The 13172-nt window shown below is 51.3% G+C and overlaps 1 protein-coding gene across 3 annotated transcripts in view; it reads right to left on the bottom strand.

Moving 5' to 3' along the window:
• Nucleotides 1-3598: 3598 nt before the first annotated feature.
• The window catches only part of ZFYVE1 (zinc finger FYVE-type containing 1), a 56726-nt gene continuing 47152 nt past the window's right edge, over nucleotides 3599-13172 (bottom strand). For all 3 annotated transcript variants that reach the window (XM_032837529.1, XM_032837531.1, XM_032837530.1), the window contains 7 exons: nucleotides 11772-11880; nucleotides 11143-11240; nucleotides 10929-11046; nucleotides 8520-8690; nucleotides 7591-7771; nucleotides 6953-7066; nucleotides 3599-5198 (listed from right to left, as the gene is read on the bottom strand). In XM_032837529.1, the coding sequence (XP_032693420.1) occupies nucleotides 4966-5198; nucleotides 6953-7066; nucleotides 7591-7771; nucleotides 8520-8690; nucleotides 10929-11046; nucleotides 11143-11240; nucleotides 11772-11880 (1024 nt within the window). In that variant the 3' untranslated portion in view covers nucleotides 3599-4965. The remainder of the gene's footprint in view (nucleotides 5199-6952; nucleotides 7067-7590; nucleotides 7772-8519; nucleotides 8691-10928; nucleotides 11047-11142; nucleotides 11241-11771; nucleotides 11881-13172) is intronic.

Below are 13172 nucleotides of genomic sequence, written 5' to 3' on the forward strand. Positions count from 1 at the left end.
CACAGGTGACAACAAAATGCAAATGAGCAGGCGATGGGACAGCAGTGCTGACCTATGACGAACTCCTCCCTAAGTGGCCTGATGTTTGCTGGCTTGTAGCCTTGTAAACGGCTGAGAGGACAGCAGCACTGGTTATCACTGGTTATCACAAATGCCCACAAGATAAACACCCGCTTCACACCATCTTGCTGTGTAACCACCCAGAAGTGTCCCCCAACCAAGTTAGCCCCACTTATCTGTGAGCTCAGGATCTGTCCTGGTCAAAATTTCCCACAACCGTCTCTGGAAACACCTGCAGGCCAAATTCCATCTCTCCTTCCTTCTGTGTCTGCTAATGCGTCTGCGCCCATTCCTGTCTGCCTCTTGAGGCTACCCATCGCATGGCCCCTGCCATGAGAGCGATCTTCCTGGGTCCCTGTGTTCAGTAGATTGTGCCTCAGAATAAAATGTGTGGCCACTTGAGATTGGATCATCTGTGCCTTGCCCCTTTTGGACCATTTCCTCCTCCTGCCTGGTCTCAGGACACAAATGTTTCAAGAGCCTTCCTCACCTGAGCCTCAAAGCAAGCCGGACTCTCCTCTTTTCCATCTGTCAAAGTCCCACTATTAAGTCTCAGAAACCTCCCGAAAGCTTAGCTTTGCCAGCATCATTGCCTTTTCATTCTTACTACCCTGTGAAGTATGTGATGGTCGCTCCAATATACTGAAGAAGAAAAAAGGAAAGGGACTGGCCCAGGTCTGCTAGTAAGTGGAAAAGCCAGCAGACTCTCCTGTTCAACTCTGGGATCTGTTAGGCCTTTTGGGCTTGGCAGAATGGGACTTCTTTCACTCTGAACGTTAAGATCTTGGGTTCAGTTCGACGTTAATTCTCCCTTCTGTCCTCTTAAAACTAGCCAACTCTGTGTTCTACAAGTGACCTCTGGACTGGTTGGCCTGTCTTTGCTCCATCTCCCGGCTTGTTCCTGACATCCACCCACCCACGTGCACTCCCAGCTTCACTTGAATTAAAAGCCCTATAGCAAAAAGGACTTTCTCTGCAAAACCTGTGATATAAGCAAAGGCACCCAGATATAAACACTGCCAAGACCCCGGAGCTGCCTGAACCCCGGTGACAGGGTGTCTTGGAAATGGAAGCAAGATGTCCAGAGATGGAGAAGCCAGAGCCTTGAGAGCAATTCAGGCTGGAGTTAAGGGTAAGGTCGGGCGGCTGAACCCACAGCAGTGCATGAAGTCCCCAGGACTGGCATTACAGACTGTTGGGCTCCATCAAAGTCCACCAGACCCAGAAAGATATGCTCGTTGTCTATAAATGGCAGCTTCAAAGATGGCGTTGGTCATATGAGCAGATCCCTAAACTGCAGCTTCTCGAACCCCATGTACCCCCACACCATCTGTACTTCAGTGCTCCTAAGTCTGAGTTTCCCAGGTATAAAAAAAGGAAAAAGTTGCACTAGGTGTAATTTAACAGGCGGCCATATGGGTTCAGTCTTCTCCCCCTGGTTGATGGCAGCTCTGAAACTGAAAATGCAAACAAGGTGGAAAACATGACCGTTTTTTAACAACGAGAAGCTGAGCTCCAGTGGTACAGGGGAGATCAGCTTGCTTCATCTTTAAGCCAGTCTGTCTGTAACGTTTTAGTGAAAGGGAAGTAGTACTCTACCAGGAGCAGCAGGTATAAAAGCTAAGCCCTCCTGATGTAACAGAGCAGGTACCTTTTCTCTTAGGATAAGGTCAGTGCCATATCTGGAAATGCAGAAATCACAACCCACAGAAATTTACGAGAAGTGCCACCTTGCACTGTCTGGGCAGGGGACAGTGCGGCTTTCAGGCTCACCTGAAGTCAAACCCCAGCTTCGAGTCTCAATGGCCAGGCAGCCCTGGGCTTCCAGAACTTCTCTGAGCCAGTGTCTTCAGCTGTAAAACATGGACACCACTCCCTCCCTTCCAGTGTGGTTGTGAGAATACCAAACATATTCAGTCCCAGCACTGTACCTGGCACCCATGTGTTGGAACTTAATCCAGCAGAGCGGAACCCAAGGGATACAGGAGGGTCCTCCTGGGTCCCATCACTCAGGAGACTGCTTGGTTCTCAGCCAGCTGAAGCCTTCCATCCTAGCCCCCCAAGCACTTCACCAGTGACGACCTCCACCTCGGAGCAAGTCTTTCAAACTGCAATTTTTTTTTTTTTTTTTAAGTAATCTCTATGCCCAACATGGGGCTCAAACTCATGGCCCTGAGATCAAGAGTTGCACGCTCTTCTGACTGAGCCAGCCAGGTGATTTATTAAAGCCTTTACGCAGCCACCCCCTTAATCGGGGAGGGAATTAATCTGCACTATTAGAGGTCAGAATAGAGGGCTCTCCGGGTGGGGGCCTGCGGGGCCGGCAGTTTCTGGGGTTGCAATCATATTCTGTTTCTTCATCTGGGCACTGGTTGATCATAGTTCAATTTCAGAAGATTCATCAAATGGAAATGTGTATTATCATTGTTCGATAGCTTAAGCCATTGTTCTCATCCTCAGTTTAGCTGGTTTTAAGCCCTTTAGTTGAGGCTGGGATTGGATGTGTAGGGCAAGAAAAGCGAACATTCTGTTACTTCCACCCTGGGTCGGTTCTCTTTCTTTACTCTCTTCTTAGTCACTGAGTAGTGTCCAGGGAGGGCACACAGGCTATTCCGCATCATTCCTACGTGGCCCAGCTGACTCGTGCTCAGGGGTGCCGCCACACGACAATGGGACAGATGGCCAGGTCTGACACGGGCCACCACCACGCATGCACCCCTCTGCTCCACTCACCCAAAGAGCAGTTGATAAAGATGAAAGGGATGGGAGCGGGACAGGAAAAGTCAGGGGGAAAAACAGAGCAAGGAGGAAGGGAAAGGACGAAGACGAGTGTCTGTGCCCACGAGGAGGAGGAGACCATGGAGGACGGTCAAATAGAGAAGGGGGTCAAACAGAAGGCAGGGCAAGGGAATGAAGAGGGAACCAACAGATACAAAGGTAGAGAACAGTTTTTCCAATGGTTCCTCTAGGTCAGTAGCAACACTTAACGCTTCTGTGAGGACTCCCCATGGCCTGAGGCAACACAGCTACCCCAGTGACACCGAGCACACAAGTCACCAGGCAGCGGCCGTCTGACACAAGGCGGCCCTACTCAGGGCCAGGCTGACAGGGCTCCCCGGCCCTACAGCCAGTGGCCACCTCTGCTGGGGAAAGCTCTGATGACGAGCCCAAGGGCAGGACCACGGCACGGCCAGGTCCCACTCCACGCATGGAGCCCTCACCACCAGAAAGTTCTGTGAGCATCTGTTAGTACCCTCTAAAGGAACAGCCTCCAAGTTCCCAGTTAGCAAACAGCTGGAGTAGGCAATCTAAGAGCTGGGGGGAAACAGCCCAACATCGTGAGATGAAAACCCCATCACAGCTGCTTTTTTCCAAGCTCCTGTTAGGATAACAGACTGAGGTATTAGAGGTCAAATATTACCACCCCAGAAACATCCCTCTCGCTTGGCTTCTGCTCTGAAAGCCACCAGCTACTTTCCTATTGACTAGAAAGAGGCAAGGTCTACTGAGGAAGTTAAAGGAAAGAGCACAGTCCGTATTCAGCAGGAAGATTGCTTTATAATGGCGAATTTGAGAATACACAGTACTGGAGTAGGGCCTGAGTCCCTGGGCCGCAGGAGGCAAAACGGACGCAGGTCTGCGAGGGACCAACGCGTGCCAGGGCTCCCGACGCACGGACTCTCATGCCAGGACTGACTGCTACTCCCCTCCCTGAAGCTCAGCCCACCCACCAGTTCTGCCGAGACCTAGGTCGCATTTAATTCTTCGTGTGTGGCCACTGAAGATAAAATCCGCCCCGATGACAGGATCAGCACAACAGTCTCTTTCCAGTCACGAGAGATGGAAGTCCCGGCTCTTGGTGAGAAACCAAAGTTCACTTGACTTCTCTTGCAAGAACCAGAGAGAATTTTTTCTTAATGATCCGTTGAAGTATTTATATGCATCTGAAACAACTAAGAGTCCATTCGGTGCGCTGTTTCCCTGGAAGATTCGCACATCGCCCCTCCGACGGCCAGAGGGGGCGTATATCAGGGAACAAAGAATTAAGACACTTCAAAATAAGCAATAAAAATCCTAGTGCAACACTCAGAAGCAGATGGTGGGCTCGCAAGGGCAGAGAGGAAGGAAGCAGGTGCTCTACTTGGGGGCAGGGGGTGGCCTCCGGGAAAGCCAAGCGGACACAGAAGCGTCAAGAAATAGGAAACCCAGCTGGGGAAGGCCGGTTTCCTCCTGCGCGCTCCCCAGTACTCGGGGCCAAGGACCCTACCCCTCACCCTCCACCCACTCTGGTGACCTGCACACTAAGTTGGGTAGTCTCTGATATAGGCCTAGGCCTAGGATAGGGACCCTGCCCCAGGCGGCCCCCGGAGGTTCCTTTCCGGCCCTTCCAAGCAAGAGGTACCTGGGAAAAGGCAAGGAAAGGAGAGGCTTCAAAGGCTCACAGAGAAGAAGCAAAAGGTGACTAGCAACACAGCGGCTCTGTGCCTGGCTCTGTTCTGTAGGGAAGACCTGCGGCCATGGCCACCTTGTCCCTGTGCTGGGGACAGACTGTGCAAAGTCGTCAGAGCCAGCAGCACCCTGAATATGCTCCACGTTCCCTTCAGATGTATCTACACGTATATTTAGATCTTTATTATTTCTAACTGAAATAAATGCAACGGATTCAGGTTCATTCCCCTTTGCTATAAGCTGCTCAGTTCCCCTGCCCTGAGGGGTTCACACCTCCGGCTGCCAGGCTCACCGCCCCCCGCCCCCAGCTGGCCACCTGCCCCACCCCTCACGCCAGGAAGAGCAGAGGACACACACCGTGACAGGTGCCCGAGAGGACGGACAACCTCAACGAGACTTCTGTTTCTAACCCTGAGAACCTAAGGAATTGTGAAGGACGCGGAGAGGGAGCTGGGGTTAAAGGTCACCGGGCTTTTTATTGCAGTTAAAGCAGACTCGGACAGGATGGTCCCAGCCTCGAGAAGGGACAGCCCGGCGGTCATGGGAGCACTCGTCACAGAAGCCCTGTCCGCAGGCCCGGCAGTGGTGCTTGGAAAGCTTGATGCTGAACTCCTTCCGGCAGCTGTGGCAGTGCAGGATCTCATGGTCGGGCACCCAGTACGCTGGCCTGGCTGCGTCCTTCACCAGCCCTGTGGTGGAGACAACACCAATGGGCGTGCCGTGGGGAGCCGTGCGCCCCGAGCCCCCAACCACCACTCCTCGGGCCAAGAAGGCGCCCTCAGACTCTTCGCGGGCTCGTGGTCCTACTGCACACACGACTGCCTAAGGGGCTGGTTGGTTTGTGAAGATTCGAGAGCACGTGCGGGGGAGGGAGGCAAAGGGAGAGGGAGAAAGTCTTAAGGAGACGGCACCACCCAGGCACCCCTCACCTACAGAGCTTTTAAAACATGCATACACCTGGCCTGCACCCCACGCCATGCAGGTCAGGAGATCTGGAGCCGGGGCCTACGTGCTGAGATCTGCGTGTCTATCGAGTTCACAGGCGATCCCGGAGCACAGCTGCATAAACACCACTGGAGTCGGGCCACCTGGCCCGCTCAGTTGGTGAACAGCTGCCGGCGGCTCAGGTCGAGATCCCAAGGGCCTGGGCTCCCAGCTCCACGGAGGATGTGCTTCTCCCTCTCCCTCTGCCACTCCCCCTGCTTGTGCTCACACTCTCTCTCAAATACACAAAATCTTAAAAAAAAAAAAAAAAAAAAAAACACTGGAATAATGATAAAAGCAGCCCAGACTCTGGGAGTCAGGACATCTCTTCACGCAAATCACGGTTCCACTGAGCACATGCTGATTAGCGGCTACAGGATCGAGAGAGGTTACCTAACTTCTCTGGGCCTTGGCTTCCTCCTCTTCAACAGCTCACGTTCAAGAGCACTTACAGGGATTACAAGAAATAGCGTGACAAGTCTAACACACTGACCTGGGACCCAACAGGAGCGAGCGTGGAGCAGGTGAGCCCTTGGTGAGCCCAGGAATCAGGCACCCCTGAGAGCAGATGCAACCTGCACTTCAAGCCTGGGCAAATCTATTCCAGCACCCTTGAGTCCAAAGTTCATCATCTGCTCACCCTTAAGCCACAAGGATGGTAAATCGGATCCAAGTGATTTTCATCACCAGCCACCCGGGAGCCTCTGGTTGCTCCCCTGTAATGGGCAGAAACACCCCAGGCCCAGCCAACAGCGCCCAAGCCTTCCACAGACTGGTGGGTTTCCCCTCCCCTCCCTCGGGCCCTCCTAGTTACAAGCACCCTTCACATCTAGAGGTGAATAAGGATCAGTGAGTAGCAGCGCAGCTGGTGTGGTAGATTAAAGACCCACAAATTCTCTGACACTCCTGCCCCCTCCTTCAAATGCAGGCAGTCTTTGTGTCTCCAGGAGTCTATAGCATGAGTACCATTTCCAGGCCCAGATCTTCAAGACACTGGTGGCTTCCATTTCCTGTCTTCTGGGATATTAGCTTTTAAGAGTCCTAAGCCCCATGTACCAAATCCAACGACCCCTGGAGAAACCATGTAGAGAGGCCTGGAGAACACACGGAGGGGTGCCCAGCATGTAAGCGAGGTTGGCTTGGCTCCTCGAGACAGGTCAGGCTGCCATACTGGAGTATCAGGTGGTAACTCCAGCAATGCCCCCTAGACCGGAATAATTACCCTTCCTGACTCGAAGTTGTAAGACATGATAAAATGGCACTGTTTCAAGCCTTTACATTTTCAGGAAGCTCCTTATGCAGCAATGGATAGTGTAACAGATGGCCTCCAGGATTAAACATGAAACCGCTAAGGTTTCCAGCAAAAGCAAGCAAATACAAATTTCTGGTCAGCAAGGCTCTGACACAAGGACAGCCCAGGGTACTCTGAAACCCCTCATCCCACATATGCTACACCCACCTAGCGGTATGTCAATGGCTGTCACCACGGCTCCCAAAGTGCTCTGCACGGCCTCGCCCACCTTCCGAGCGATCAGCGTCCCACCTTCATCATCAGCCTGTGCCTCAGTCACATCTGTAGACAGTGAGAAAGGAAAAGCCGTCACCTCTTAGTCATTTCCCAAATGGAAAACTGAGGGGCTGAAAGCAGAGTGCTTCTGGATTCTTCTCCCAGGATAACCCGGTGCTTGCTGCCCTGCAATGACGGCAAGGGTCTGGGCTGGGAGTCAGGTCAGACCCTGACACCGAGTAAGCTCTGTCAGTCCTTGACCTCAACCCTCTGGAGCCGTTTTATAACCTACCTTTCAGGGAAAGCCAGAAAGGTTCTAGGAGCGTGATCAAGGACCTTCTCCAGAAAAAAGACCCAGTCTAAGCCATGTCTGCTAACACAGGACAGGGTAAACCCCTGCCCACAACTCGAACCCCTAGGACTCTGTTAACAAAGAGCTTAGAGAACACCAAGGACCAAGGGAGCAGCTGCCCTCATTAGAGTGACTGGGTGAGGAACAGGGTGAGGCATGTGGGAGTCCACTTCCCAGGACCCCAGGCCAAGGAGAGAGGGCACCCTCCACCCCTACAGGCTCCTGGGCCCCACGTTACCTAACTGAACATTCCTGGCTTCGTAGCAGTTGTCACACACCCTCACAGGCGCAGGGCCCCAGCCCCGCTCAGGCACTGGCCGGGTCTTGGACGAGCAGCTGTCACAGAAGCCCTCCCCACAGGCCCGGCAGTGATGCTTGGTGTCATTATCTTTAAAGGATGTAGCGCATTTGTTGCAGCTCTGTTCCAAGCCCAAAACAAACAAAGGCAGACGTTATTCATTTCAATGGACTGAGAAAGCCAGCAAGACCCAGGGGAGGATTCCCCCCTGCCCCCACCAATGCTACTGAGAACGGCAGGACCCCAACAGCAGTCATGGAGAGAACCTGAGGCCTCCCCTCATGAAGAGTGCACCCATGAAGCCCAGCTGTGACCCATTTCTTCCAAGAAGTCTGGAAAGCCCCCTCAAGTCTATCTGGCTGAGTCACAGCGTTCTCAGAAAAGACTACACTAAGGCTAGCCAGAAGACCAATGAGAATTTACTTTTTTCCACGGCTTCTCGAAAGAGCCTTTGGGAAGTTGGTGAAGTGCAAGCTTCCTGTCACAAAGCGTGTGGGCCCAAGCTGGGGGCCCCCTTGCTGTAGCTACTGCAGAGATTCATGAACCAAGACACATGCCCTCTAAATGCCCCGTTTCCTCCAGACTGTGAATCTACAACCTCAGACATCTAACCAATAAAGAACTAGGCCTCGGAGGCAAAGGAACTAGAACCCACCAAAAAGAGATTAACCACAAAGTAACAAAGAGACATCAATGGGCAAGAGAACACTGGCTGCCTCTCATGCCCTGCCCTTTCTAGCGTGCTGGGAGCTAACCTGACTGAAAGAGAACTCCCGGGCCTCCCTCACAGAGCAAGCTTAGGACACGGCAAAATGGCACCAGCAGAATAGGCCATGCCAGGGAGGCAGCGGCATCCTGCCGCACCGTACCAGGATCTGGGAGTTGGGCCTCCAGTACGCAGGGGCAATCTGGTCTGTCAGCCAGGAAGTCACGGCCTTGGTGGGCCCAAGGCTAAGCTCAGACACCGACTGGGCCATGAAGTTCATCCCATCCAAGAGGCGCTGGGCAGCATTGTTGTTATCCTTCAGAAATCCATCAGTCTGAAAGGAGAATGCAGGCTCCCATCATGCTCTGAGCGAAGGGAGTAAAGTGGGGGGGGGGGGGGCTCACTCAGGTGAGGTGTACACTCATCAATGGCCAACTCAGAACCACAAACTCCCTGGCAGAGAAGAAGGGGAACAGACGAAGAATCCCTCCGGCTTCTAGACAGAATCGCACCCAACCACACATTACTGACTCACTCCCTTCGAGGCAACCATAAGACCTGGTGCACAACTGTTCAATTCAGGCCTTACCTGCCCATAAGTGAGATGTACAATCCAAGAGATACTCGAGTAAAATGGCAGCTCCTTCAGGAAGCCCCCCACCCCAGGCTGGGTTAGGAGCCCTCCCTCTTGGGTTCCTCTAGTACCTATACGTTGTCAGGAATCCTGTTTCCATGTGTAAAAACAGTACCTATTTATGTATTCGACTTGCTATTAGACCAAGCTCTCTAAATATAATAACCTACCTTTTTCGATCTTGTATTTTTAAAGCATCAGGTTCAATTCTGGGCACATAGTAATCAACCAATACTTGGGTTGACATAATGACTGAGTGAACGAACAGAAGGGGAGGGGCCTGCATCCCCTAATCCCAAGGACCACAAGGAATGTGGCCTAAAAGGGGTCTAGGATATCACTGCTTTCTTAGACTACACCTATCTAACCACAGAGACAACAGCATTCACAAGAAAGAACACAGACCCAAATTCAAATGACATAGAAACGGTGTAGAGAGAAAATTATACTAGTCAAGGCCACATTAAGTCCTGGGGACAGGATGGCCTGGCCCACTGTGCCAGCAGGGTGGGCTCCAGAATGAGACTATAGCACAGAAACACATTTTGGTGGGACTGGACACTGGAGAGAAGAACAAAACAATAAGGAACTCTTCAGTTTTGGGGTTTGGTTTTTTTTTTTGTTTGGTTTTTTTTTAAGTTTATTTGAGAGAAAAAGCATGAAAGGGGAAAAACAGACTCCCCGTGGCACTGGGAGCCCAATGCGGTACTCGATCCCGGGACTCTGGGATCATGACCTGAGTGGAAGGCAGTTGCTCAACCAACTGAGCCACCCAGGTGCCCGGAACTCTTCAGTTTATGGGAATCAGTGGCCCCAGAAAAGCTCAAGATGGTTCTGCAGGTAGGCCTGTCGGGCTGACTGGTACCTTTAGGAGTCACCCAGCAAGGGGAACAGCACCAAATAAGATAAGTCCCTTCAAGAAAACCACTCCTCTTTTTTCTACAAAGAGAAAAGGTTTGGGGTGTGTTGTGATTTACCAGTAAGAATGAGAGCACCACACTGTGCCTCCAAACAGATTTGTTTTTCCAGTATCTTGAATTCAAAAGTCAAATTTAAAAATTGTAAGGGTTGACAGTAATCCCACTTCTTAAATATACGGCAAGAGAATTTTCTGGAACAGAGGATTTCTCACATAAAGAATATCACTATAGCATTTTGATAGTAAAAAACTGAAGCAATGTGAAAATTGGAAAAATCTGCATGTGGAAATGAGAATATGAAAAAATCCTATTTGCTAAGGCAGTATAACAATAGGTCAACTTTTAGTTTTATTTAAAGTTGTGCTTTGGGGCGCCTGGGTGGCTCAGTGGGTTAAAGCCTCTGCTTTCGGCTCAGGTCATGATCCCAGGGTCCTGGGATTGAGCCCCGCATCGCATCGGGTTCTCTGCTCAGCAGGGAACCTGCTTCCCTTCCTCTCTCTCTGCCTGCCTCTCTGCCTACTTGTGATCTCTGTCAAATAAATAAATAAAATCTAAAAAAAATAATAATAATAATTAAAAATAAATAAATAAAGTTGTGCTTCTATGGGGTGCCTGGGTGGCTCAGTGGGTTAAGCCTCTGCCTTCAGCTCAGGTTGTGATCTCAGGGTCCTGGGATCAAGCCCCACATCAGGCTCTCTGCTCTGCAGGGGGCCTGCTTCCCCCTCCCCCTCTGCCTGCCTCTCTGCCTACTTGTGATTTCTCTGTTAAATAAATAAATAAACAATCCTTAAAAAATAAAAAAATTTTTTAATTAAAAATAAATAAAGTTGTGCTTCTAGTGTTTAGGCAAGAAGAAATAATTAAGGGTCTAGAACAAGAAAAGGCTCTCTGGATCCTGCCTCCCTAAACCACCAATGTATTTTAAAATTCAAGGTTAACCTTAATTCTACACAAGCTCCACTCCTCCATACACACGAATAACTGAATGATACAAGAAGAAAAATGGAGCAGCTCTTACTCCAGGCCACACGTGCACAATCTCCGTCCGGACCACTGTATCCACGGGATCCTGGTTCCCAAACCAGTACTGCCGGCTACGGTAGACCACGCCGCAGTTGGGACACTCGATCACGTACCTGCAAGGAAAGTAAACAGATAATGTTACCCGGCCAGGTGCCTGGCAGACCAACACACCGACAACCCCCAGCTACATCGTCCCCGTTGAAACTCACCCAGACCAGGCATATTTTGCGAGACCCATCCAGGGGGAGTCAGTGGAAGCAGATGTCTTGGGCACTACGCTGACCTCCTTGCCTCTCTCATAGCAGGCCTGAAACATGGAGCATTCTGCCAGCTTCTTCTCTGTGCACCAGACCCCCTGACCCCTTCGTCACCCTGGCCAGCCCCCTCCCCACAAACCATACCAAGGTCTGCAGACCCTGAGTTCACATCAGAGGAAGGGGCATTTCCCTAAAAAAGCCAGTGCCCTAAAAGATCATGAACTGAATGTGGACCCATCCTGAGACCCGAAACAGAGCTGTAATTTACGCCCGCCACCAAAAATCCATTAGACGGGGTTCCCGCAGAGCACTCCTGCTCTGGAGAAGAACGAACAGTCCGTGTACATGCCCCCGGCATACAGGCTCCACGGAACACAGGGAAGGTAGGCTGGGAAATTAACAAACGAACCAAGGGGTCCCAGCAACGGAGGCATGGGAGTTCCTCTGGTGAGAGCTGGAGAGAAGTCCCAGATACACTCCATCTAAACATCAAATACTTCGGGAAGCGGGAGAGGGTGGCCCCTAGTCTTTCCCAAAAGCAGAGCAGGGCAGCGAGCCAGCTGCTGGAGCAGAGCACTCACCTTGCAGGTATAAACGCGGTTGTCATACTGGTGGGCGTATCGACAGCGGCTCTTGGCTTCGTGAGGGACTCCTTCTTTCCCATGATTCATGCTGTTCTTACATCCAGCCCTAAGTGAAGCCCAAAAGCTGACAGTGACGTGGCTAAAGGAGCCCCTGACACTGACACAGGGGACTGGGACCCTGAGCCGGACACGGGGCCAACACCAGACCTTGGTTATGTACTGGGCCCCAAATCCTGAGCACAGCAGGTGCCGTGTGGGGTTCAGAAATCCACATGCCTCTCTTCTACGAGACCGGGCAGCACTACAGAGACGTGGCCACTGTTAACCCTTGTGTGAGGAGAAAGGAGAAGACAGGGAGGACTCTCTTCCTGGGAAAAATCACGTGGTCCCACAGCAGAAACGGAGGAGCCAGAAGGCACCACCCTGACAGGAGAGAAAACCTGAATGGCGCTCAGGAAACCCCCCAATCCAAAAAAGCACAAAATGGGAAGTTTAACCAGAACAGGCTGCCAAGATATAAAACAAAACCAGCCTCCAAAATTTGGCAGTGTATTAAGAGGAGGCTTAAGCTGAACAAGAAAACCTTCCAAATAAACAGTGCGCTCTGCCATCCTGACAATGCAAAAACAGAGAGCAAGACTTTAGAATTTCGCTATGATAGAAGGGAAAGCTCTGGAAACCCTGGTGAGGCTGTCAGAATGGAAAAGTAATGATCCAACAAAGCCTAAGCCCCTCATGCTGGGCTGTGGGGTAAACTAAAAAGGAAAGTAAGAAGTCACACTGGCAACTAATATCCCACTTTCCTCCCCAACATAATCCTTAGCTCTCCCCAGCCCAGACCGTAGACTCTAAAAGCCAAATCCTTTTTAGAAATCCAGAGCCAAGGTGGTGGCAGTTCAGTGCCCAGCAGGTAGCCTGCATATAGGGTTCCATGCAGAAAGACCATTCACAATAAAGGCTCTAGAAGGATACACGTGGACAATGTGGGGCAGTGGTCCTGATTGGAGTAAAGACAATTCAATGGGGAAGAGGGCTGAAGGGTAGGGAAGTGTCTACAGGACCCAGAGACCGCGATCTCACCGACACACTGCCTTTAAGTCCCCTGAGCTCCATTAGACAAGCCACCAGATTGTGATTTAATACCGCCAACAGTTCGAATTAATCCAGCGATCCTCAAAGTGTGGCCCCAATCAGCAACATCAGCATTACCCGGGAGCATACCAGAAATGCAAACTCACAGGCCCCACATCAGACCCACTGAATCGGAAACTGGGGGGGAGCAAGGCCCAATGACGTGTTTTAACATATCCATCAGGGTTTTCTGACACGTGCTCAACGGTGAGAATCAAACTGAGCACCAGCGTCACCAGGAGGTTTGTCAAAACTACAATCACAGCC

Source organism: Lontra canadensis, unplaced genomic scaffold, assembly GCF_010015895.1.
Source record: "Lontra canadensis isolate GAN:19392208 unplaced genomic scaffold, GSC_riverotter_1.0 scaffold98, whole genome shotgun sequence".
Lineage (NCBI taxonomy): Eukaryota > Metazoa > Chordata > Mammalia > Carnivora > Mustelidae > Lontra > Lontra canadensis.